Genomic DNA, 26,978 nt, shown 5'->3' with positions numbered 1-26,978 from the left:
TTGGATAAAAATTTGGTGGAACATGCAACAGATTTGCAAGCAAAGGATAAAGTTTTGTCCGCAACTTTTTTTGTTGGGTATAATTACAGATGCTACGGTTGTGGACATTAAGTTGATGTTGAACCTAATTACAGCAGCAAGACTCTTAATAGGTCAATATTGGAAGAAGGAGGAACTGCCGACTATAGAAGAATGGACTTTAAAGGTTTCTGACCTGGCAGAGATGGCGAAGATCTCGGCTTATTTGAAAGATCACTCGCAAGAACGTTATATTATGGAGTGGAGAAAATGGATTGAGTATATCCAGAACAAATATGGGACTAAAAAGTTTCATGTAGCATTTGAATAAGTCTTCCTTTCTTTTTTCTTTTTTATATTTAATATTAATAGTGCTTGTAGTTATCCTATATGAGCTAGAGAGCAATAGATTTTAGAGTTTATGGTTGTTAGCAAATGGATGTTTATGATTGTTTTTTTTTGTTTTTATACCTTGTACTTAGCTCTGGGAAGTGGGGGGGGAGGGGGAGGGGTAGGGAGGGATGGGTAGGGGAGGGGGAGGGGGGATTGTTAAAGATAAAATGTATGTTAAAACTTTTCAATAAAAAAGTAGCAAAGCATTTCCCCAACTTTATTTATTGAAAAATACTTCTCGACATACAGTACACGAATGCATGCATTCCGAAAGCAAAATGTTGCTTTACTCGGTCTGGCTTCCCACCAAGATTTGGATTTAATAAAAAGGAATCCTTCTGCAGCTTAAATAAATGTATAGGTTAGGCTTTTTGAGAGTCAGTCTTCTTTTTTATCTGAAATGTTTAAATGCTCGTCTTCAGTCGGTAGGGGGCAGACTTTGTTCCTTGGCACCGGAGTTGTTTCAGAAGAAGGTAGAGAACTTGGGCTGACAGGGCTGACTTCCCCGGAAGCGAATTCCGCCTCTGTCAACAGCTGGCAGCGTTGCAGCTCAAGATACGTTGTAAACAGCTTGGCATATTCAGGATGCTTCTCGGCGAAATCCTTGAACTCTTCTAAAAAATAATAAAGGAACGAACAACACTATTTAAAACATGAGGGCTGGTCTGAGGTTCACACTAAACCAGGAGAAGGCAACACGTGGGGCAAACCAGCTAGGAATCACAGTTGAGCCAAGTCAACTTTATTGTGAGGCTACGTTGACGGAACTTTGCAGGTCTGAAAAATAAAATCCTTCCCCCATCTCCTTGACAGCTGAAAAAACTAGGAAGGGTCTCTTGCCCTGCCAGTTATACAGCTGTGGGCTATGCTGCCTCTTATCTAGCTTAATGAAAAAAGGACCAGGGGTGACACAATAGCCGTGTTCCAATATCTAAGGGGCTGCCCCAAAGAAAAGGGGGTGTCAATCTATTCTCCAAAGCACCTGAAGGCAGGAGAAGAAGCAATGGATGGAAACTAATCAAGGAGAGAAGCAACCTAGAACTAAGGAGAAACTTCCTGACAACGAGGACAATTAATCAATGGAATAACTGGCTTCCAGAAGTTGTGGGTGTTCCATCAGGGAGGATTTTGAGAAGAGATGGGAAAACCATTTGCCTGAAATGGTATAAGTTTTCCTGCCTGAGCCGGGGATTGGACTTCCAAGGTCCCTTCCAACTCTGGTATTCTGTTATCTGATTGTTCCCTTTGCAGCATCTCTTCACCCAAGTTCTTTCCCTCATCACGCCATTACATCACACCCCAAAGTCTCCTCCCAATGGTACTCCCGAAACTTGATTTCCTTAATTCCCACTTGGCCTCCTTACCATAGGAGAGTTTGTTAGAGTGATCAGCATCAATCTCCTTGAAGAGGTTCGAAACATCAAGGTCAGGAAGACCAAGTGATGAACGGATAATTTGGGCGAATTCGTCTTCTGTTATGCTGCCATCTTCATCAATGTCGAAAAGCTGGAGGATAAAGGAGAAGAAGAAAAGGGATTTGACGGGTCTGTTGGGAAGGAGGATAAAGCTCAGACATCTCCAAGTCAACCTTTGAATGCCTGGAAAACTCTTCCCAGATTTCTTCTAAAGCCATCACAGGAATGGCATTCTGTCCACCCCTTTGGAAGACTCTGCTATTCACCTTGGGGTGGTGGAAGACTTGGGTCCCATAAGGACCGCCTTCCCTGCTATTAACTGCTCACTACTTTAGAGTCGCGTAGCCCCATTCTCAGAAGAACACCTAATACCACCCAAATCATGGCTTCCCCTCCAGAAATCAGGAAGAGCATCTTTTCCGATCAGAAGACAGCAGTGTTAACACATGTAGCAGTGCCAAGGGACAACAACGTCAGGAAGGAGGAAAAGCTGGAGAAGTAACAGAACCTGAAGGAGGAACTAAAGAGGATCTGGGAAATCAAGGCCAATTTGGTCCCAGAGGGCAGGAGCACTCAGGACTGTGTCTCCTAAGCTGGGAGATTGGATCCAATAGATCCCAGGAACACCTTCAGGACTTTCTATCCAGAAGAGTGCAGGGCTGGAAACAGCTAATACACAGTCTAGAACCCTCCAATTCCCAGGATCCTGGTAGAGGATCCCAGATGGAGGAAGACACAGACCACCTTAGGACTGAGAACGGAAATAAATAAATATATGGCACACCGTTTTGTGAAGCTTTCTCCTAATGAGATCTAGATAATGAAAGTTTATATTTGTTAGTCGAAAAGGACGCTGTCATCCCCTTTGGAGTGCTTTAGACCAGGGGTCTCGAAACTCGGCAACTTTAAGACTGGTGGATTCCCCAGCCAACCATTCTGAGAGTTGAAATCCACAAGTCTTACAGTTGCCAAGTTTGGAGACCCCTGCTATAGACTAACAAGGTTGCTCTCACCCAATCTTTCCCAGGGATGATCTGACTGGTGGCCGGGCTCTGCACAGAATCTCTCCACCCACAGATATGCTCTACCTGTAATTACAGATCTGTGCTGCACCTGGAGTCCTCAGGTAAGTGGATTTACCTGAAATGCCATCTGGATTGTCTGCTCCGTGTTGGCAGGATTACACAGGATGGACAAACCAATCACGTATTCTCGGAAGTCTATGGTCCCATCGCCGTTCTGAACAAAACACAACAGTCGCAAACGTCGTTGAAGTTACTCAGTGATGCTGGCGTGTCTCTTTCCCACACCCGTTTGGTTGATGCCCTTCAAAACATCCATTGCAACAAGAAAGCAATCTTGACTTGTTGACTTCCATTTTCTCCCGTTCTACTAATTGTGGTTGGCCAAAGGTTTCTAGCTTCCCTAAATGGTTCCACCATTTATCTTGACTCAAGGAACTGCAACAGAGGCATAACACCTGACTACTCGAATTTACCTTCCAGGCGAGCTTGTGAACACCCCTCCATTTCATACACCCTACTATAACTAAGCTCAAGTAGGTGCAGTTGAAATACTCAAACTAATGAACAGCAGCGAGAATTGCATTTCCACAGAATTGGAAAAATGAAGAAACACCATCAGAAGAAGACATAATTAGGAAAACCGTAGATTGTGCGGAAATGGACAGGCTCACACTGAAAATGAAAGGGAAAGAAGATACAGACTATTTCCAAACATGGGATATTTTTTATAAATGGCTGGAAAAATGGAGTAGAAAGTAGAAATGGAAGCTGTATTTACTATTAATGTTAAGTATGTGAACCCCAATCAGGTGTCACCTTGTTTTGGCAATGAGCCGATCAGATCACAGTAGGATGCAGTTACTGTTGTCATGTGTTGAAGCTGAGAGGAGGACATTTGTCAGTGTGTTATGTGATCGCTATTAAGTTGGTTGGGGGTTTTTTTGTGTTCTTTAAGTGAGCCTGTAAAACGTAATAAAATCAAAGTAATAGTGCAAAGAGTTGACTGGTTGCCCAAGAAAGCGATGTAAAATAGAATTATTAAGTTATAAAGAAATTAGAAGAAAAAATGGTGGCAGCTTAACCAAAGGTGGCATTTCTACTGTACCCTTTTCCCAAAAGTTTTTCCACCATATCAATGTAAGCAATATAATGAAAAACAATCAGAATAACCAATTCTGGCTGCCTCCACTTTGGTTGCAGTTGTCATCCCTGAGAACAATTCATCACAAGCCCTCAGATGTTACATGCGGACATGATATCATGGGACTTGCATGCCTCTGTGCAGAGAACCTGCGTAACGTGTATATCATTTGGACAGATTCAGTATTGGATTTGACTCAGGGGCAACCGAGGAAGGTCCAGGCAGAGGCAGACCCACCACACAGAATGGACATTGTATGGAAAATACGTGGTGGGAGCACTGAATTGTGCAAAATAAAAACGGGATATTAAAAATCATCATGGTGGTAATGAAAATAGCAGCAGTAAAAAGAGCAACCCAGTGAGAACAGATCCTTGGCAGATCCCAAGAGTCTGAACCAGATTTTGTAAGAGCCAAGAAAGAGACATGGTATTTTGCAGTTATTCACTACAGACTGGGGGCGGGGAGGGGCGCCCTTGAAAGGACTTCCTGGCTTTGCATTCATGCCCAGAGGACTATACCCTGTTTCAACCTGCCAGCTACAGCACAGGAAGGGTTAAGCTTACAGACTTGCATACCAGCCTTAGGGAGAGGATTACATTCCTGGTGTCAAAGGAGAACGGAATGCAACCCACAGTGGGAGCAGCACTTCAAAACTTCCAATTTCCTTCTTGAATGTAGGGAGAATCACCTCTGCTAGGGGTGGGGGGGGGAAAGGAGGGCAAAGAAAAAAATAAAGCTTTTGCTTTAAGAAAAATAAAGTTTGGTTAACTTTTCGAGCAACATAGGCTTGGACTTTTATCCGATCCGGTTCCTTTTCTGAACGGAACCCCTGAATGCAGACAAAAACACCCACCTGGATCATCCTTACAAGGTTGCAGGTAGTTCTCGACTACCTGGGCTGGTGAGGCTTGCGAGGCCAAACGTGGACTAGGACACCTTCCAGATGGACGCTCTGTCTGAAGCCCTCTCCTAAAATTTTAATTCATCCCCCTACCCTCCGTCCCCCAAGTCCATTTCCATAAACACCCAGAGTTTATGACCGTGTGGTCACATTTCCCTGCAAACTCATGACAGAAAGGAAGCCTTGATGCAGATGTTAGCTGCCGGGGAATCTGTGCTTCTCTTCGCCCTCCAAAATCAAGAGTGTTTTGCTTTGAAGAGATGGAAAAACCTGGTTATAAACAACAACAAAACACCCCACCTCTCAGGAGCCGGGAGTGGGGGGGGGGAGAGGTCACGGCAACTGTTTGTGGTGTTGAAATGAACATCCTTAAAGCCTTCAGGATTTAAAGAGGTGTCCAGGAAGCCCGCGGTTTTTCCACCTCCCTTGATCTGCCAGGGCAAATTCTTGACTCTTCTTTGGAAAGGAAGCAGCTGGCTCAGGACTGCCATCCACCCACTTTCTCTGCTCCACGTGACAGTCCTGCCGCTTGGAAGCTTCCCTTGAAGGGAAGGGAAGGGAAGGGCTGGATTTGTTGCTGGGTGCATTTGTCAGCAATGCTGATTTTGGCCTACAAAGATCAGCAGCCGCTCTTGTGACGCAGCAGACAGCAGCACCTGGCTGGCCACAGCTGATCCCAACCGACCAAGGCAAAGTCAGACCAGGCCACGACTTGGCAAGGGTAGCACTCAGAAGCCTCAGAGCTGCAAGCGAGAGCTGTTAGGCAGACGACATCTTAGCCCCAAAGCAGAGGGAGGCTCTTTGGATGTGTTGCCAAGAAACCAGCCCAGGAAATGATCAAGAGTGCTATTTGACTCTCAAGGGAGACTTGGTTTTGCTTTCAAAGAAATACGCAGGAGGGAGAGAGAGAGAGAGAGAGAGAGAGAGAGAGAGAGAGACAGACAGACAGACAGACAGACAGACAGACAGACAGAGAACCAAAATGCGCATGCATTTCTGTCCTTAAAGCAGGGACGAGCAATTAAAAACAAAGTAGTATTTGAATATGGCTCCCCGCCTCTTCAAAAAGATTTGCACTGGGAACTTGGCAAGGAAAAATTAAACTTATTCCTTGGCTAAAGCAGCTCTCTAAATACACAACTACATTTGCATCAAGTTCACTGGGTGAATCTTTAGCTCCTTGTAAGATTGTCTCCTTTTTTTTTCTTTTATAAGGCCAAGCTTAGGATCTGTTCCAGAGATGTTCTATTTGGGTCTGTTCAGGTCACCACAAGGACAAACACTTCTAAAGTAGTTTTCCAGGTCAAAAACAAATAACCAAGTTTAGCCCAGGGTCTCATTTCTCCACCTGCCGCAGATACTCACAGCTTAAGATGGTCAAGAGTCTTATGTCAACCCACACATACAAAGCAGGATTTCTTTGGAAATCTGTAGGCTTTTATTATTTAAGAAAAGTATAATAAAGCAAAGTGTATTACTCCCTGCCCCTTTTGACCAGACAGCTACAAAACAATCAAACAATCCACAGTGTTCTCTTTTCGTTATAATCCAAGTTTATTTTCTCTTCTTTGCAACAGACGGACAAGTCAGAAAAGATCTACTTGTGCTATGATTCTTTTCTGCAACAAACCGGTGCTCAGCAAAAGCAAGTTAGAGAAACTGCTAACCCAGAAGCTGCAAACGCCATCTTCCTCCGGCTGGCTGCGTTTACACAACCCGTTGTTTTTTCAAATCTCCCAGAGTGCTATTTCCATCACCCCAAAGTGACCGTTACTGAACTATGATGGCAACGTAGATGTACGACTCTAAAGGCCAACAAGTTGGGAAAGCCTAATCTTATTCCTTCAAAAATGAGTTCAGGGTCCCGAGTGCCCATCCATGATCTGAGGAGAAAGGAGCTCCGTGGATAACTGAGATTCCAGGTTATGTCCAATAACAGAAACATCTGTAAATTAAAGTCAGTTAGACTTTTCTTGTTGTTTTTTTTAAAGAACTATCTTAACAAGACCAGGGATTATTTGGGGCTTAGAATCCCAAAATATCAATATAGGAGGAGAGGATAAGAACAATAGTGGGAGCGAAATAAGGAAAGGAGATCAAAACACGCTCTCCTAAAGCAGAAAGGGGGAAACAATTGAAATAATGATAATAAGAGTTGCTTCATTTTCCATGACATAGCCTTTAACCTAAGGAGAGCAGGCTATATTTTATTTGGCAATAAAACACTGGGTTTTCCTCCCAGTTTCCTATGAAACAACCCACAGGTTCCCGTGTACTTCCAACATTGCTAATGTGAGTTTGCAACCTTAATACTGTTGCAGAATTCAGGCACAGCCATGAACGAACAAACCGGACCAAAACATAAGCAATAAGCAAATACTCTTAGAAAAGGCATGCATCGGCTAATCTCAATATCTCAAGGTGCTATCAGCCAAAAAGCACTCCCTGTAAGCAAGAAGGTTTATCTCAAGTCTGGGCAGAAGCAATTTTACTTCCCATCTCTCCCTCTTCCCTCACACCCCCCCCCATCAATGGTACGGTCCAAGGAGAGCCAACCACTGCTTTGACATTCCACCACCCCTTGCTGTTTTAAGAGTACATGGTAAGTTGCAACCACTCTTCTATGTTCATCTGGACTTTTCCATCACCACTTCGGTCCAGGGATTTGAAGGCCCGGAACATTCCATCCAGACGGACTAGGCAGCTGATGAAGTTGTTGAAATCCATGCTGCCGTCTTCGTCGGCATAGCGACGGATCATCAGGGCGTAGAGTTGCTCGTGGAGGTTAAACCCCGCAGTCTTGAAAGCTGTGGGCAGATTCCTCATCTCGATTCTGCCTGACGGGCTGGCGTACTCTTTGAAGGCGCACTGCCACTTCTTGATGTTGTTCCAGAGATACCTGAACTGGTAGAAGTCCAGCTTGCCGGTGGCGTCGCTGTCCATCACAGCCACCATGCTTCGGCAAGTGTCTAGGCTGAAGCCTTCGGATTGCAGATCCTGATGGCGAGCCATCACCTTGTTGAGGATGTTCATCAGCTCGGTGGCGCACACTTCCATGTCGTCGCCTGCCAGTTGGGCGAAGAGTCGGCGGAACTGGCGCATTTCCTCGCTTTCGTTGGCTTCCACGTTGGCAAAATGGCTGCGAGGGGCTGGTGGGGGCTCTGGTTTGTACTGAGCTGCCGCTTCACTGATGATGTTCACAAGACCTCCGAGAAGACCCATAACGTTGCTGGCTTTGCTGCCACCCCCACCACCGCCACCGCCACCACCACTTGTTCCTCCTCCACCACTACCTCCTCCTCCTGTCAGGAGTCCACCAAGGCCTCGTATGAGGGCACCTCCAGTGCCTCCACCACCTCCCAAGTTCTTCAGGAAGGCTCCAGCACCACCACCTCCTCCTCCTCCTCCACCACCACCTCCTCCTCCTCCTCCTCCTCTTCCACCACCACCGGTGGCGGCATCTAGCAAAGCTTGAGCAAGGAACATGGCGGAGAGTCCCAGAGCCTGCAGCGTCTTTCAGGAGCTCCGAGTGTGTGTGAAGAGAGCAGAGCTGGGCGTGTTCTGCAAGAACGGATTTGCTGCCAAAGGAAATTGCAATCCCTCATGTCCGCACACGTCATTTTTCCACAGCTGGAATCTATTGTGGGCACGGGGCCTCGCCCAAGCCAGCCAGGGTGGAATTTTCCTTCTGCAAACTTGGAAGGGGGAAGACTTTTCAAGCAAACCCTGATCTTGCCTCCCTCTTAAATCTTTTCTCTAGTTTGTTGGCTCTTTTTTCTAAGAATCCTAGAGCCCACCCCCTCAGCTCAATAATTGCAGAACGTCTCATCTGTTTTATATTATGTGTTTAAAATTCTTTTTTCTTTATACACAACACACAGGATCTCTCTCTCTCTCCCCCCCCCTCTCTCTCTCAGTCACAAGCTTCATTTCTGCAAACACTGCAACACTCGTTTGTTTTAACCCTTGGGAGGAAGAGACGCCAACACTTACTCTGTCAAAGAGAGTAAACAGCTCTCGCAAGACATCGGAGACTGGCAGCTTCAGATAGTTAGCAAACTCTTCGATCCCGATCCGACCACCTTTGGACATGCTGGCGATCCTTGCAAATTGATCCAGCTGCTCGCGGATGCTGTCCCATTTGAGGCTGTCCGAAAAGAAGGAGAGGAAGAGAAGGGGTGAAATGAAACAAGGGGAACCCAGCTCTGGAAGCCAGAATGTATTATTCACTAAGCGTGAACCAATTCACATTTACCAGACAGAGACCTGTCTCTGAGAGTTATCATAATCAGAAACACCCCTTCAAGCAGCAGTTCGATCTCTTTATGGCATACATGCACAAAGGAGAAAAGTAGCAAAAAAAGAAGAAGCAGCTTCTGACCAGATATATATGATGCATAACAAATCTGTGCAATTATGCAATTCATCACCTTTGCAACTGCTGTGCCTGAAAACTCCGCTCTTAATGTTTGCCATATCCATAGTTTATTGGATCTTTAAATGTTTAAGCCAGCCTTCCTTCCTTGCTTCCTTCCTTCCTTGCTTGCTTGCTTCCTTCCTTCCTTCCTTCCTTCCTTCCTTCCTTCCTCTTTCCTTCCTTCCTTCCTTCCTTCCTTCCTCTTTCCTTCCTTCCTTCCTTCCTTCCTTCCTCCTTCCTTCCTTCCTTCCTTCCTTCCTTCCTTCCTTCCTTCCTTCCTTCCTTCCTTACTTACTTATAGGAATCTGGCCTTCTGAAAAGCCAAGTGCTGGTCTTCGCCCCCACCCCACTCTCCAAAAATCCATCTGCACCCCACAGAAGCCCTTCTGGCCTTGAAAGAAGTGAAAAGAGACACCCAAACAAAAAGCAAAGATCAAAGGCACTGCGGTCCAAAGCTTTGCCTCCACTTGCTCCAGGGAAAAAAAGGGAATACAGTATTCCTTCCTTCTCCTGTTTTTCCCAGGACAGGCCGCCCTGTGAGGTGAGCTCTCCTACTTACTTCAACTTCTTGCTGATTTTTGTGAATTCCACCAAACCAGCTTCCATGGGGAGAGTTAACTGCCCTGCCGAAATCATCAGCCGACAATCTTCATAGGTGTGATCTGTGACAGGCACATCCAAAGCGCTGCGATGGAAAGACACGTCCACAAAAATCAGTTCAGCACCAAACTCAAAGCAGCCGCCCAAACACCATGGCTGAGCTGACTGTTGCGAGGAGACACCTGGAGAACTTCAACAACGTTCAGATAAAAAGCATATTTGATATAAAACTATAAGAACATATTAAAAAAAATCGCAAGGCTCTCCAGGAAAAAGACCGATGCATTCAATGCAGTCATTTCGTTGGTCTTTGCAAGAAATTTCTCGCCTCTTCAAGCGGTAATTCTTCTGAATGACAGAATAAAAGCATTGGAAGGGACCTTGAAGGTCTACTAGTCCAACCCCCTGTTCAAGCAGGAAGGCCTATATCATTCTGGACAAATCACTGTCCAGTCTCTTCTTAAAAGCCTCCCATGATGAAGCACCCGCAAGTTCTGAAGGCAAGCTGTTCCAAATCTATTGATTTGTTATTTCCCACAGTCTAAAAACGTTAAGCAGGGAGGGAGGGAGGAAGAAAGGAGATAGAAAGAGACACAGAGACAAAGAGGAGGGAGGGAGGGAGGGAGGGAGGGAGGGAGGAAGGAAGGAAGGAAGGAAGGAGACAAAGGGAAAAGGAAGGAAGATGAGAAAAGGAAGGAAGGAAGGAAGGATCTTCATTAGTGCTCCCAGATCCAGACTTTCCACCTATCTCTAGATAGTTGCAGTCAAGATGCAGCAACCTGCACGCAGATCTCCACTGCAAATAAAGAAATAGGTAAAGGTAAAGGTTCCCCCGCACATGCGTGCTAGTCGTTTCCAACTCTAGGGGCCGGTGCTCATCTCCGTTTCAAAGCCGAAGAGCCAGCGCTTGTCCGAGGACGTCTCCGTGGTCATGTGGCCGGCATGACTAGACGCCAAAGGCGCACGGAACACTGTTACCTTCCCACGGGAGTGGTCCCTATTTTTCTACTTGCATTTTTTACGTGCTTTCGAACTGCTAGGTTGGCAGAAGCTGGGATGAGTAACAGGCGCTCACTCTGCTACGTGGCACTCGGGATTCGACCCGCCAAACTGCCGACCTTCTGATCGACAAGCTCAGTGTCCTAACCCACTGAGCCACCGCGTCCCTTAAATAAATATTCCCCCACAAATACTGACCTTGCCATTTCGTTACGGACTTTGTTAGCGAAAAGGGCGGGGTCTTTCTTTTCTGCCTCAGATGGGACGTGAACAGGAAGAAACTGAAAAATAAGGGCAACTTCAGTAAAAGATGCATAATGATCCAACAGTGTGAATTCATTTCTCAGTCAGGGAAGATAATTCTGTCTGCCACAAGAGGGGGCTACATACTTAAGAAAGAAAAACCCGTTGCTTCAAAAAAAAATGAGGTTTTATTTTGCACCATGTTGAATTAAATCTTAGAATTAAAACACGAAAAGAGAATAAAAAGGTCTTTCTTTCTTTCTCTTTCTTTCTTTCTTTCTTTCTTTCTTTCTTTCTTTCTTTCTTTCTTTCTTTCCTTTCTCTTTCTTTCTTTCTTTCTTTCTTTCTCTTCCTTCCTTCCTTTCTCTTTCTTCCTTTCTTTCTTTCTCTTTCTTCCTTTCTTTCTTCCTTCCTTCCTTTCTCTTTTTCCTTCCCTCCTCTTCCTTCCTCTCACTTCTCTTTCTTCCTTCTCTTTCCTTCCTTTCTCTCTTTCTCTTTCCTTCTCTTCCTCCACGCCCCCCCCCCCCCAATAAGCAAGAAATGGACGCAATTTATTCTGCTTAACCAGACTGAAGAGCGATCTTTCTTTCCTACCTCCACTTCAACTTTCGTAAAGACCTGGCACAAAGTCAGCACCAATGCCTGCTTGCTGAAAAAGAAAGAAGGGAAATATTTTAAAAAGTTGCTCTGAAGCATTCAGCATTCAGAGGAGGAGGAGGAGGAGGAGATGGAGATGGAGGAGAAAGAGGAGAAGAGGAGGAGGAGGAGGAGGATCACCTGCTCCATCATTATCATTATTGACAGCTGCCACCACAAACCCTTTGATCTGTGCAACTACTTTCAAAAGGCAACAAAGCTCAAAACTGTTGCATTAAACTAATTCAACCGAACACGAATGAGTACATTTCTGTTCAAAAGATTTGACTTACAAGCTGTATCCTTGCCAGGTCCATGTCACAGTGTCCTTGGAGGAATTAAATGACAGGGAATAAAAGAGAGAGGATTTATTAGACAATAAGAAGACATGATCGCAAAATTAATCAAGGCTGGGAAGTAAAGATTTTTCAACAGCAAACCGGTGGCTAAGCAGAGAAGCGGAGCATAGCTGTGTCTTTTGAAGGCCTGCACCAAATTTAAGGGCAGAAAGTTTGGGTGGCCAACTTTGCAGAATTATTCAAGGGATAAAGAAATTCTTTAACAACTTTTTTTTTGCAGACAAGACTATTTCAGTAACAACAACAGGTGTGTTGCTGATGTATCTATCAGTGATTGAATTTTAACATCAGAAGACAAGGAGATGAGCAGTAACTGAGGAAGCAATAACAGAACGAAAGGCATTCACACAAACATACATTTGACTTCATTGTCAACAGTGAAGTCATTCCATTTGACGCTGCATCACTAAGTAAGTCAAAAACCCCACACTGAATGTCTCCGAAATTTGGTGCAAAATGATATACATTTTAAGGGAACCCTCAGCCACCCTGCATCAAAAACTTTGTGTTTCAGTGGTGCCAGAATGGTAATTTAAATCACAGAATCGCCAGCCAGCACAACAGAAGGAAACGCTTCCATAGGGTGTCCTTGCAAGCAACAAAATTTAATTATTTGTCCAGTGGTGGGTCTTTGAAAGGGGCAAACATGATTTCTTGACTGAACTTTACATCTTATTTTATCTTAGACTTAGACTGACGATCCTAATGGATCCTGTACATCACGGTCTTAAAGTTGTGAGGGTTGCAAAATGGGTCAGCCATGTGACTAACTTAAATTTTACAACCAATTTTGTGGCAGTCCTTAAGCGAACACCACAGCTATTAAGCGAACCAATGATCTTGTATGGGTACGGTTTTGCTGAAAATTGGAAGAGCCGATTTCTGGTAAAATTGCAGTTAAAAACCAGTCACATGAGCAACAGACACTTCAAACAGCATCCATAAACACAGTTGTGTTGCCGAGTGCTTGAGGTTGGTCACATGAATTTGAATCTTGGGTCAGAGCAGTCCAAGGTACAGCAAATAAAGAGTATAGTCACCATGTGCTTTACTGCTCAACTATATTACTGCAACAGAAAACAGGAAACTCTAACAAATCCGTTGCAACTCTGAACGGTTGCTACGCAACTGGTCGTAAATCAAGGACTACCTGCATATTTGAGCTAATTTCCCCAGTGACCAAAGCCTGCAAAGGAATTTCAAGAGAGAATCTCCTTCTGTCTGAATTCAAAACTTACCAGCTTGTTGGGGTAGCGAATAAGCACAGGCTGAACAGGAACCCCAGGAATAAAAGCTCCTGAAAATAAAAGCAATTTGTTGGAAGGTCCCTGCATCTTTATCTTGGGAAAGTCACAGAAAGTAAATAATATCTATTGACCTCAGAATAAAACAAACATGACAAAAAGTTCCCCAATGTTCACGAAGGAGGCCATTTTTTATTTGACCCAGCCCCTCATTCTCTCTTTCCCTTGTGGCATCCTATTAGAAATTCTGTTTATGTAAAGCACCACATAGAGCAAAGAAAGAGTACCATCGCCATGTGCTTTACTGCTCAACTACATTGCTGTAACAGAAAAACAGGAAATTCTAACACATCCATAACAAACTTTGAAATGTCTGACATACAGCCTGAGCTATTCATTCTGGTTTTCCAAAATAAGTCACCCAGCAAAGCCTTCCTCACCTTGTTTAAAAGTGATCAAACACGATCGGTTTGTGCATGTCCCTTCTGGGAAAATCATTATCTGGAATGCAGGGGAGAGAGAAAAAGAAAGAAAGAAAGAAAGAAAGAAAGAAAGAAAGAAAGAAAGAAAGAAAGAAAGAAAAACAGAGATATCATTCATGTTTAATTATTCTGCAAATTTGGCCTGATTGAGTGATAATTCCTCAGCTTCTTTTCCCCTCTTCTCATATTTAAGCTTCAGCTTCTCTGTCTTTCCAGAGAAGAGTCAGGTCCCCTGCTTGACCACCTTAATTCCACCATAAAGGTAAAGGTAAAGGTTCCCCCGCACATGCATGCTAGTCGTTTCCAACTCCAGGGGCCGGTGCTCATCTCCATTTCAAAGCCGAAGAGCCAGCGCTTGTCCGAGGACATCTCTGGTGGTCATGTGGCCGGCATGACTAGACGCCAAAGGCACACGGAACGCTGTTACCTTCCCACCGTAGTGGTCCCTGTTTTTCTACTTGCATTTTTATGTGCTTTCAAACTGCTAGGTTGGCAGAAGCTGGGACGGGTAACAGGTGCTCACTCTGCTACATGGCATACAAAGTGTAAAAATCCCCCAGAAGGCAGGACAAGAAACAATGGATGGAAACTAATCAAGGACAGAAGTAACATGGAACCAAGGGGAAACTTCCTAATGGTGTGAACGATTCGGAAAGCCTTGCCTTCAGAGGTTGTGGGTGCTCCATCCCTGGAGCTTTTAAGGAGAGGCTGGACAGACACTTGTCTGAAATGCTTGAGCAGGGGGTTAGACTAGAAGACCTCCAAGGTCCTTCCAACTCTGTTGTTGTGTTCTGAATGCCACGTCAACCATGATTCAAGACCCATTTGTTTTGCTTCCCTCCCCCCCACACACTAAACTTGGCTTGTTTTTGCAAACAGGATGGAAGAAATGCAAAGCCAATGCAAGCTTAGGGAAAACCAAACGGTCAGGTTCAGCTAGGCCCAGCCAGGAGGGATTTGAAACAATGCCACAACCTATTTCTTCCCCAAGAAAAAAAAATAGTTCAGCTATTTTCTGCAGGAAAGCAAAGCTTCCTTCCCCTGAAGCTTTCCGAAGCTCCTGAGAATACGAAGAGTGGCTGAGTTAAAGAAATGGGCCATGGTACCTGAGGCCATTGTTCTCCTGAGGTTGCCCGTTTCGTTATTTCGTGGATAGTATGCTTCCGAGAATCTGGGTCGCTGCGTGAGACCAGCACAGGCTGGAGGGCATCAAGGAACCCTGTTCAAAATAATAATAATAATAATAATTAATAATAATAATAATAATAATAATAATAATAATAATAATAATAATTTACAAATAAAGTGGTGAAGAGAAAGGAGGGTAAGGAAAGGTGCTGCTTTGCTCCAGTTTTGCCAGGTCACTTACGGCCAAAAATGGGCACCCAGATATTCTCTTCCTTGGAGACCACGGAGGGCAAGCCTGCCACGGCACAAACGATGCTGTCGAAAAAGCTCGAGTGCGGAGCTACTGCCAAGATGGGTGCCTCTTGAGGACTAGCGACTTTCCCTTTGACTTTGACATGGAATCCCATTGCAAAGAACAAGGCTTGGCCAAAGATGATAAGGCCAGTGTTGGATAGTCTCCTTGCAGAAAAATAAAGAGAGAGTTGTTATTTTATCGGTTCCTAAGCCATCCTTCCTTACATTCATCTTCCATCATTCCAGGGGACTATTTCCCATACACCAAAGTCAGAAACAGGGACTCTCTTCTTTGAGGTGTACAAAAATTAATAGATAAGGTTGTCTGAACGTGGTGGCTTGCTTGCAGACATTTTATTCCTAACTACAGGTTTACAACCATTTGTTGAGCAACCTTCTGTGTCCACGATGGCACTAAAAGAATGACTGGCCCAGCTTGGCAACTTGCAGTTGTTTACAATGGTTGCAGCATGACCAGAGTCATGTGATGACCATTTGCGACCTTCCAGGGTGTGTGTATGTGTGTGTTTCCAACCAGCAAGGTCCATATGGAGAATCAGATTTGCTTAATAACTGCTTGATTCATTAGCGACCACGGCCAAAATGGTCATAAAAACAATCACACAACGACTCATTTAATGACCTTAGTGATGGAAGCGTCGTCTGTAATTAAAGGGAAGAGGTGCAACCCAAAGCCAGTTTGGACTAGTGGTTAAAGCGAGGGTGGGCGGGCAATTATGGCCCCTTTTTTGACTTGTGGACTTCAACTCCCAGAATTCCTGAGCCAGCGTGGCTGGCTCAGGAATTCTGGGAGTTGAAGTCCACAGATCGTAAAGGGGGCCATAATTGCCCACCACTGCTTTAAGGCATCAGGCTACAAACCAGGAGACTGTGAGTTCTAGTCTCGCCTTAGGCACAAAGCCAGCTGGGTGACCTTGGGCCAGTCCTTCTCTCAAGAAAGGAGGCAATGAAAATCACTTCTGAAATTTTGCCAAGAAAACATCAGGGAGAGAACCTATCCAGGAAGTTGCTCAGAATCAACACTGACTCAAATGTAAATATGAATTGTATACACACACAACACACACACACACACACACACACACATACACACACACAGTATTCCTCTATTTCCCCTAACTCTGTAAGACATAGCTCCACGCCAGATTCCTCTCCCCATTTGTACAAAAGCAAATCCTGAAGCTATTTCCGAGATTTACATAAGCTCGACTGGCACAATCGACAAATGCAATTCCCACCCAGTGAGTCAGTATTTGTCCTAATTATTCATTTGCATCTTTATTTATTTACTTCCAGACCTTTTCATTGGTTGGGGTGTTGGGGGCCAGAGAACAGCCTATCACACTATTACCAAACTATTTGCAAACAAAACTTACAACTCAAACAAACCCACAAAGCTACGCAGGTACAGTATAAAAAGTATAGAGTTGGCCATAAAACCATAAAACGGGGCAGTAAAATTCAAGGCAAATAATAGAGTCGATATTAGCCCTCGTTTACTAGACTGGGCAAAAAACTATTTTTTTAAAAAAAAATCTGATGTATTTCGAAGGAAACCAAGATGAGGCTCAGCAAGGAAAAATTAGTCCCTCCCTCTGTCCTACAAAGGAAGTATAAAATGGATCACTCAATCTCTTCGGAATAACATGGTGGGAGCCACCACGCTGTGCTAGCCAGATAAATCTATCGGGTGATCGTGTTCCAGAAAGATTGGGTAGAAAATAGCAATTATTAAGCTCACCGAGAAAGCGATGTTCTCTACTCATTATGCCAGTCTAGTCTATTAAAGTCATGTTGGGGGTTACTGAAGCAGGAAACCTCAAAACTCAGGAAACTAGGAAGAAGTTGCCACCTTAGCAGAGATCTCTGCTTTTTCTGCCCTGCCGTTATTTTATGATCCATGTAGAAGATCCCTTTTTCTATATCGAATTCTCCATTTGCAACAGGGAAAAACTCTCCTGGGTTTTTACATAGGGAAACCGAGTCCTGTAAAGGTAAGTCCTCGACTTACGATGTTAACGGACCCCAAGATTTTCTGCCCTAACTCGTGACAATCCTAAGTCAAAGCACCCAGGCGAGTGATACAATTTTACCACCATTTTTTTGTGGCAGTGGTAAAGCAAACGACGGAGTCATAAAGTGAATCCATGTATTTCCATGGAGGTGTTTGTTTGGGGGGGGGTTGCTAGAAAACAGACAAAACAGCCAACTTCCAGCACAGAAAAATCCTAAATAGCGTGAAGTGTCTGCAGAATATTGTAACCGATCATAAAAGATGAGCTGGTTGTCAAGTACACAAAATGCGATCATGTGACCACCAGCAAAGTGGGTGGGTGTACAGCTGTCAGAACTCCAGAACTGACAGGGGGGGGGAATACTCTGTCATTAAGTGATCAGTCGTTAAGTGAGGACCACTTGTATTTATGATGCTATTTTAACACCATAACAGCACACGTCAACTAACACTAAAACACACATCTTCCAGTTTTAAAACAGGAAGTCTAGCATCATATGGATTCATTCATTGTTACGTTTATATAATACCATACAAAGTATGGTATTTCTTGCACTAATATTTATGTATCATTGCAAGAGATCAGTTAACAAAGTCAAAAGAAATGGGTGGACAGACAGAAATACAGAGTTTTGGGACAGATGTCTGAATACTGGAAAAAAATAAACATAGTTATCAAATAAACATTGTTCTCATTAACACCATTACAGCACACGTGTCATCTAACACCGAGACACACGTCTTCCAGTCTTAAAACAGGAAGCTTAGAGTCATATAGATTCATTTTTCAGAAGGAAAAGAAAAAGAAAGCATTGCAATCCTACAGTTCTGCTTGCTATAAACAGGACAAAATGAAGTCCAACATTGCATATTTGTGAGCTTTTAGTCCAGTGCTGGTCCTAAATGTTGGAATTGGTCCAAATTTCTCGTTACCTGTAGGCCTCTGAGCATCATTGGGTTCCTAAGCTACATCTACAAACATAAATAGGAGGTGATTTATGCAGAGTCAACTTCAATTTCATGGCAGAATGAAAATTAAGACGTTACTGATAATAAATGATCCAGGAAGATTGCAGACGTTAGGTGAATTGTTTCACGCCTCCATGAAAAAAATAACAACAGTCTTTAGACATTTCCCATATTACCTTCTCCATCCTCGAAGTGGCACCGAGCCTTTTTCAGTGGCACGGGATGTCACCAGAAGTACAAAAGGCCATGCCAGGATTATAAGGAGCAGGACCAACACAATGCGTAGAGGAAGGAGAATAAGGCCCAAGAAGAACGCCTGGGAAAGACGGGACAATGTTAAAGAGACATCTGGACAAGTTCTGGAATTCTTAAGAAAAATTAAAAATTCTCAACTAGAATCACTTCCTACAGGGTTTCCCCCCCCCTAAAAAGTGATGTTCCTGGAACAGTATGTGAGAGTCTGGGAACTGAGCTCAGCTCAGCTTGCAAGACCACCTTCTGCCATTGTCAACCTCTCATCGCCCGGTTCACTTCCACAGAGTCAGCCTCCTCAGGGTGCCGTCGGCCAGGCAATGCCGGCTGGCGACCCCCAGGGGGAGAGCCTTCTCTGTGGGTGCGCCGACCCTCTGGAATGAGTTGCCTCCAGAGCTGCGGATGGCCCCTGACCTTTGGTCCTTCCGCCGTGACCTGAAGACGTGGTTGTTCCAACAAGCGGGCCTGGACTGACTATGATTTTTAATTAGGCTTTTTACTGGGTTAAATTGTTTTGTAATTTTGTATTTATTGTTTAATTCTCTTTTTAAATTTTTTACTCTATGTTTTTTAATTTTTATTGTTGTGAGCCACCCTGAGTCCTCAGGGAGAAGGGCGGCATATAAATTTAATAAAATGAAATGAAATGAAACGATCACATCACATTTGAATGCAGGTGATGCAACAACCAGAAAGATGACTGGGATGAGAAAGTTAAATTCTTGTGGCTCAAAATACATTGCAAATCAAACTCCTTGCCACCAGATTCTGTGAATGTCATTAGCTTTAAAACCAGAGTTTTGGGGAATTCATAAAGGAGAGAGTTATCATCAGTGAATGCTGAATACAGTAAGTAAGTTACAGGCAAATATTGATTGGACAAAAACTTGGAAAATGTAAGTAGCTTTTTAATGACTTGAGTTAAGTCACAATCCACTAATCAACCAGAGACACATAGAAAACAGCATCCTGTTAACAGTAATTTAATGGGCAACCTTCCCTTGCAAAGCAGGTTTAATGCAAATTTCAGAAACCTTCTCAATAGTAGGATGCTTTGTTTCAGAATGCCTTTTAACTTGGCAGATGTCAAAAGTAGTTAAATATTAATTTAAAGGTATACTAATATGCAGTCCAGCACCTCCCCCAAAATAAAAGACTTTTTTTTCCTTTTGGCAATGCTTAAGGCAGACAGTATATTGCCAATTCATGGCGAGCCTTTTTAAAAGGACAGAGGCAGAGGGGGGGGGAAAAGAAGGGAATATTCTTTGAAGTGTCAGATGTGATTAGAAGGCATCTGATCGCAAAAAGTTAAGTTCAACGTTGGGTTAAATGAAGGGGTCACAACGGCAAGGTGAGCACGAAGAAAAGTTCCTGATGTTCCATATTTTCAAGTTTAAAAGGATCAGATATGGGAAGTAATGACCCAGCATACTAAGGGTTTTTCTTCAAAAGAAAAAAAAGGGGGGGATTAAATCATATTATTTTCTTCCTACAAGCCAGTTCAAATCAGCTACCACTGCAAAAGGAAGGGTAGAGCAAAGCTTTCATTCTTTGCAAAAGATGATGAGGTAGCCCTGAAGATGTTGTTAAGTGGAATCTTATAACCACAGGTAATCCTCAACTTATGCCCAACATTTCTGTTGCTAATCAAGACAATCGTAAAGTAAAATTTGCCCCATTTTATGGCCATTTTTGATGGTCAGGAGGTCACAGAAGGGGATTAGATGACCTCACTGCAGCCGTCATAAATATCAGTCAGTTGCCAAGCGTCTGAATTTTGATCGCACAACCAAGGAGATGTTGCAGCAGTGCTAAATGTGAAAAATGATAAGTCTTTTTTCCCCCCAGCGCAGTTGTTACGTTAAACAGTCACTAAACAACCTTTGTAAGTTGAGGACTTTCTATATATTCCTTCAAACAAGTCTGGGCATCATATATCTCTGTGTTCCTCAAGCTCAGTGAGTTTAAGAGACATGTATTTCAACTCCCAGAATTTGAAAATTATTGCAAAGCGGTATGGATTTCAACTCTCAAAATTTGCAAAACTATTACAAAAAAGTACGGACTTCAACTCCCCAAATTTGCAAATTATTAGAAAGAGATATGGATTTCAACTCCCAAAGTTTGCAAATTATTACAAAGAGGTATGGACTTCAACGCCCCAAATTTGCAAATTATTAGAAAGAGATATGGATTTCAATTCCCATAATTTAATAATAATAATAATTTTATTTATATACCGCAAATTTGCAAATTATTACGAAGAGGTGTGGAACTCAACTCCCCACATTTGCAATTGCTTGGAGATTTTGCGAGGTGCGCCACATCTGTTTGTAACCTGCAGCTAAAGCAGCAGGTTGTCTCTCTTCCTCTAAAGATAATACATCACCAATGATATTGCTAAGTGGAATGCAGATTGCTCACAAGGGAAATTGTGAAATGTCCTTCTGGCTGGCAGGTTTACAAGATCTGCCCAATCTCCTGTCTAAAACAAACTTCAGGGTTTGAGGCAGAAGGATTGCCGGATGCCAAAGGGTGTGTTCCAAGACAGTGACAACAAGAAAACACCATCTCTTAAGAGTACAAAAGGCAGGCTTTCAATTGCATTGCCCCTGGCCCAGGAGGCATTTTTCAGAACTGTTTGCTTGTGGCTGATTTTGACCTGCTTTTTTTTTGCGCTAAAAAAAAGCAGTATGAGAATCGTATAATTCAGAGTTTCTGAAGCTTAGCAAGTTTAAGACACGTGGATTTCAATTCCCAGAATTCCCCAGCCAGCATGCTGAACTGAACTGAAATCCATACATCTTAAAGCTTCTGCACCCGACGCTGCTATAACTGGAAAGGTAAAACCACTTGCAGTAAAAACTTAAAAAGAGGAAGGGGGCATGAATTGTCCCCCTATGAATTACAATAAAGTCTCGTTTATAAGCAAGCAAGCAAGCCAAAACCGCTAGCAATTAAGTTCAAGAGAAAACTTTTTCCTCTTTGCATTTATCAAACAGATTTCTCCCCTCCACCCTACACACACACTTTTATTTCAATGGGAGATGTTTAACTTGGTGCAAGGGCTTCGTGATTAGGAGGCTGGCAAGATTTTAAGAATTGAAAACCTTCTGGGAGAAAAACCCGAAAGGATAATCTGGAAGCATTGAAGAATGTGGACTTACTTTCTTAGAATATCAAGTTATACCTGCTTTCTGAAGAAAGCCACAAGCGAAGAAATAGAGGAAACCGCAGCTTCATTAGAATTAAATCTGTGTTTTAAAACTAGCCAGAGTTTGGAATGGTCCCTGCAATATGTAGCTAATATTAGCAACAAAACTAGCCACATTTTCATGAATTTTGGTTTTGCTAAGCACCCACTCTGCAAATAGTCCTCATCTTACAACAGTTCCCTTCGCAACTGTTTGTAGTTACAACGGCACTGAACAAAGTGACCTAGGACTGTTTTTCACACTCACGACTGTCATAAGTATGAGTCAGTTGCCATTTGAATTTGTCATGGTCATGTGATCAAAATTTGTCAAGGTCATGAATTTGTCATGGTCATGTGATCAAAATTTGTCAAGGTCATGAATTTGTCATGGTCATGTGATCAAAATTCAGACGCTTGGCAACTAACTCATACTTATGATGGTCCTGGGGGTGGTGGTCACGGGATCCCCTTTTGCGACCTTCTGACAAGCAAAGTCAATGGGGAAGCCAGATTCACTTAACAACCGTGTGACTAACTTAATCACTGCAATGATTCGCTTAATGACTGTGGCCAGGTCGTAAAATGGGGTAAAATTCACTTAACAACTGTCTCCCTTAGCAACAAAAAAATTGTGGTTGTAAATCGAGGACTACCTATATTCTCACCCAGCTTTGTTTTCAAAAACTTCCCTGCCAGAATTTAGGCTGAGTCAACCAAATTTAGAATCACATGGGACGGAAATGACAGACCAAATGACACTCTCTTTCTGTAAACTCTTGTTAAGACTAGTATTTGTGTAGCTCGGGGGTAGGCAACCTTGGCTCTTTTATGACTCATGGACTTCAACTCCCAGAATTCTTGAGCCAGCCATGCTGAGGAAAAATGGAGAGGTTTCCATACTGAGCCATGCTGGCTCAGGGATTCTGGGAGGTGAAGTCCACGAGTCATGAAGGGACCATCGTTCCCCCATGCTGGCTCAGGAATTCTGGCAGTTGAAGTCCATGAGTCATAAATGAGCCAAGGTTGCCTACCCCTGGTATAGCTCAACTGTGAACCAAGATTTCATACGAGATAAATCTCACTACAAGCGTGAGAAATCCTGGCTGCAGAGATTCAAAACCAATAAGTTTCAACTGTCAATAGAGCAGAGGAAACCATCCTCCTATCGACTGATTAAAACTGAAACATAAGCCAGGGTTTGAAGCCCGACTTGCATACAGAATGAATTGCTATTAAAAGAGGCAGACCAGTCTAACTTCCACAGTAATTCCTGTTTAATAAGTTCTGCTTGCTGCTAAACGAGGAACATCCTGTCCTTGGCTATAAACATTTGCAAAAGGGGAAGTTCTAAAAAACATTTGCAATTCAGAAATGGGGAAACGAAGACCAGATAAAGCCCAAGGTCAGAGGTCAAGCTACATTAGAGACAACGGCTGAGCATGCTGTATTGTTAAGTCTACTGTAAAAGGGCTTATTCTATCAGAATTTTTTTTTTAAAAAAAGTTAAATATCGAATTTAGGACTTTTGGAATTCAGATCTTGTTCTTCTAAGGGTCTGAGTTTTTGTTCCCTTCTTGTACCTTCTTCAGCAAAACAAGAACATTTCTCACATTCGCTTCCATGTGTGTCGATGAAATTGTACGAAAAGGCACTTATTTCATAATAGTGTTGCAAGAACCGTAAGCAGGAAGGGTGATACATTTGGAGATCAAAAGGCTGCACTGTCCTCAGCACAAGTCCAACAGGTGCAGCCCTCCTCATGAACAAGCTGCAGAAAGGATATTTGGTTTAATCAACCTTTCTTTTTAAAGAGTGGAGCAAGTCAGCAGAAACATCAATCAAAGGCTATTAATCACATGGAACCTCCACATGCTGAAGCAGTCTATCTCTGTTAGATTGTACCTTTGGAGTTGTTGTTTTTTTTAAAAAAAAAATCCAGAACTTTGGACCAAATTCTAGCAAAGCTTCTTGGCATACTCTTGCACAAAAGGTATATCTTTGAAAATGCAAAAAACACAAAAGTGAAAATCAAACACTGTGAGGAAGGACTGAAAAATAAAGACAGGCTGAACAAGATCTGGAGAAAACACAAATAAGATTTTGTCTCTATCTGTTCCAGAGTCATTGGCAGCTGCACATTTAATCCATATATGAAAAGTTATACTGGCCAATAACAACAGAACAGACTTAAAACAGGTGCAAAGGCAAACAAAATAATTTTTGATGTCTTTGTATCATTCTTCACTCTATATCTTTCGCTTTTTCTCTGCTTCTCTTTTTGCACTTTTGGTTTTTTCTTCTCTTTACTTTCATTCTGTGGTCTGTTTTTAGTTTATCTCTGATGTTAAAACTCTCAAAATTATACATGAAAGAATAGACAAAGCCTCCTCTAAGGGCTGCCCTCTGCACTGCAATCCTGGCCAGAGCCAGGGGCTGGACTAAATGACCTTTAGACACCCCCCCATCCAACTCTATGTTCTAAAGAAGGCTGTGGACAGAAGTCACCAGGGCCACGGCGAGGGGTGTTGCTAAGCGGACTCAAAGAGTAAAACTTTGGCCAGCATAGCTTCAATAGTACCCTAAAAGTTTTTTCTACTCCCCCCAAAAGTCCCCTTTTAATTCAAAGCAATAAAAAACACCTGCCAGTCAAAAAATCTCTTCCTCTCAAGCCTCCTTCACTCCTTCCCAACTCCCCTACCCCAATTACACACCGCTCAAAAGTCAAAGCAACCACCAATGTCTACGGAGATTCTCAGCCATCCGGGTCAAAGCTATCCCAAAGGTGCTTTTTCAGGAGGCTTCAAGGAGACACGCAGAGCAGTCCGGGGGTGTTTTTTTTCTCCCCCCCCCCGACTTTTTCAGGCAGATGTGTCAAACACAAGGCCCTGGGGGGCCGGATCCGGCCCGCGAAGTGGTTTCATGTGGCCCGCGAAGCCATCCTGGAAACAGTGAGGGAACAGCCCCCACTGCCTTGGCCCTGGCCCAGAGACCCTCCTTCTGCCAGAGACCCCCAGATCTGTCCCACTCCTGCCCAGGCCCCCATAGGCACCCTTGATGCCAATGATGTAGAGCTGGCCACGCCCACCCAGCAGGCCACGCCCACCCTGGCCATACCCACCCAGCCCCCTGAGGGCAAGTGCAATGCTGATGTGGCCCTCAATGAAATTTGAGTTTGACACCCCTGTTTTAGGGCCTTCCAAGGAAAGCCATGAACAAGCAACAGGGTAGTCTCCGAGCTTGGGTGTTTTTGGTTCTTTTTTGCAGACTTTTCGTGACCAGGAAACTAGGAAACATCAGCAGCACTGATGAAGTTACCTAGTTTGGGCCATGAAACGTCTGCAAGAAAACCACCCAGGCTCAGAGAGCCCCAAAGGATCCCCTCAAATCCAGATGTAAAACGGTACGAGATGGCTAAAGGTAAAGGTTCCCCCGCACATGCGTGCTAGTCGTTTCCGACTCTAGGGGCCGGTGCTCATCTCCGTTTCAAAGCCGAAGAGCCAGCGCTTGTCTGAGGACATCTCCGTGGTCATGTGGCCGGCATGACTAGACGCCAAAGGCGCACGGAACGCTCTTACCTTCCCACCGTAGTGGTCCCTATTTTCCTACTTGCATTTTTACGTGCTTTTGAGCTGCTAGGTTGGCAGAAGCTGGGACGAGTGCTTTCAAGCTGCTAGGTTGGCAGAAGCTGGGACGAGTAACAGGCGCTCACTCTGTTACGCGGCAGTTGGGATTCGACCCGCCAAACTGCCGACCTTCTGATCGACAAGCTCAGCATCCTAAACCCACTGAGCCACCGCATCCCTTCTACGAGATGGCTAGGAACCGCCTTTTACCCCTTTGGCTCTCCCTCTAGCCTTGCTCCAGCTTGGGGCACCAGCTTCTCCCCCCCACCCAACCCCCCAGCCCACTTGTTTTTCCACACACACCCCCGCAAGTCCCCTTCCTTTTTTCCACCACCCCCACCCATGCGCCTTTCTTTCCGCGCCTGCCCCAAGCGCTCTTGCCTCCCGACCCCCCCCGTTTCCAAACTACCCAGGTTTTTTCCTTGGCGTCCAGACGCGTCTCTTGCACGAAGGGATTGAGCACCAAGGGGGAGGCCAGCGACTGCTGCCTGGGCAGGAGGAAGAGCCGCTGCTGCTCCGGCGGGCTGGGCGAAGGCAGCTTCCCCATGGCGCCGGCTGGCAAGGCGCTTTCCAGCGTCGCCACCGCTTCTGTGCCAAGCGGCATCGGGTGCTGAAAAGAAAAGAGAAAAGGCGCAGGCGGCGCCGGCAGCGCCCCTCCCGGGCTGCAAGGCGCTTGCGCGGCACACCTCGACCTGACCCGGTCCTGGGGTGGGGGGGAGGGTAGGGGTGGGCGAAAGGTAAAGGTGGAACGAGGAAAGCCTTTCCCTCCCTACCTCCCAACTCCCTTTCTCTGCGAGTCTTCCTTGCAGGATGACTAACTTCGTTCTGGTTGGAAGGCAGCCCGGAGGGAGAAAGCCAAGATCTGGGCTGTAGGAAATGGGAACTCTTGGCTGCCCGCTCTCGACTCACTTCGGCGAGGGGAAGAAGGTAGGAAATGGTAGGAAAATGGCTGGCATTCTGTAAGGCAGGGGTCTTCCAACTTGGCCCTTTGATGACTTGTGGACTTCAACTCCCAGAATTCCTCAGCCAGCGTGCACGCTGGCTGAGGAATTCTGGGAGTTGAAGTCCACAAATCATCAAAGGGCCAAGTTGGAAGACCCCTGCGGTAAGGGGTAAACGTTTGGAAGCCAGAGGAGGAAGCCTCTGAACGCTCTGGAGAAGGTTGGCTTTTGCCAAAACACTTGACCCAAAGTCTATGGAGATTCTCAATCATTTTTTTTTCCTTTTAATCCCATTTATATCCCGCCCTTCTCCGAAGACTCAGGGCGGCTTACAAGCTTAGCAGTAGCCTTCATTCTATGTATATGCCTGCTTATTAGGGCTTTCACACACACACCCCCAAGCGGCATTATTACAAAGTCAGCTTAATTGCCCCCAACAATCTGGGTCCTCATTTTACCTACCTGGGAAGGATGGAAGGCTGAGTCAACCTTGAGCCTGGTGGGACTCGAACCTGCGCTAATTGCAGGCAGCTGGTGTTACTTAAGGAGGCATTAGCCCACTGCTCCACCAAGGCTCTTTTGCGAGGGGAACAAGGTAGGAAATTGTAGGAAAATTGCTGGCATTCTGTAAGGGGTAAATGTTTGGAAACCAGAGGAGGAAGCC

At 44.4% G+C, this 26,978-nt stretch overlaps 2 protein-coding genes across 3 annotated transcripts; both read right to left on the bottom strand.

Moving 5' to 3' along the window:
* Positions 1–604: 604 nt before the first annotated feature.
* Positions 605–26,001, bottom strand: LPCAT2 (lysophosphatidylcholine acyltransferase 2). Of its 2 annotated transcripts, XM_083370641.1 has the most exons (15): positions 25,783–25,977; positions 23,331–23,518; positions 18,479–18,618; positions 15,246–15,463; positions 14,983–15,095; positions 13,835–13,895; positions 13,389–13,447; positions 12,085–12,119; positions 11,750–11,804; positions 11,111–11,193; positions 9,873–9,998; positions 8,890–9,043; positions 2,967–3,065; positions 1,776–1,917; positions 605–1,025 (listed from the first exon to the last, which is right to left on the bottom strand). In XM_083370641.1, exons 2-15 carry the CDS (start codon positions 23,370–23,372, stop codon positions 790–792), a joined length of 1,563 nt encoding a protein of 520 aa, XP_083226767.1. In that variant the 5' UTR covers positions 23,373–23,518; positions 25,783–25,977; the 3' UTR covers positions 605–789. The 2 variants fall into 2 exon arrangements, with proteins under 2 accessions (XP_083226767.1, XP_083226766.1); XM_083370640.1 differs by lacking the exon at positions 23,331–23,518 and having other exon boundaries at positions 25,783–26,001.
* On the bottom strand, positions 3,078–8,855 carry LOC310645148 (calpain small subunit 1-like). The gene has a single exon (XM_083370642.1). The coding sequence runs from the start codon at positions 8,380–8,382 to the stop codon at positions 7,486–7,488; it is 897 nt and encodes a 298-aa protein (XP_083226768.1). The 5' UTR covers positions 8,383–8,855; the 3' UTR covers positions 3,078–7,485.
* Positions 26,002–26,978: the final 977 nt, after the last annotated feature.

The sequence above is a fragment of the Vipera ursinii genome (assembly GCF_947247035.1).
Source record: "Vipera ursinii genome assembly, chromosome: 10".
In the NCBI taxonomy this organism is placed as follows: domain Eukaryota; kingdom Metazoa; phylum Chordata; class Lepidosauria; order Squamata; family Viperidae; genus Vipera; species Vipera ursinii.
The sequence above is the reverse complement of the archived record's forward strand: the minus strand, read 5'-3'. Positions and strand labels throughout refer to the sequence as shown.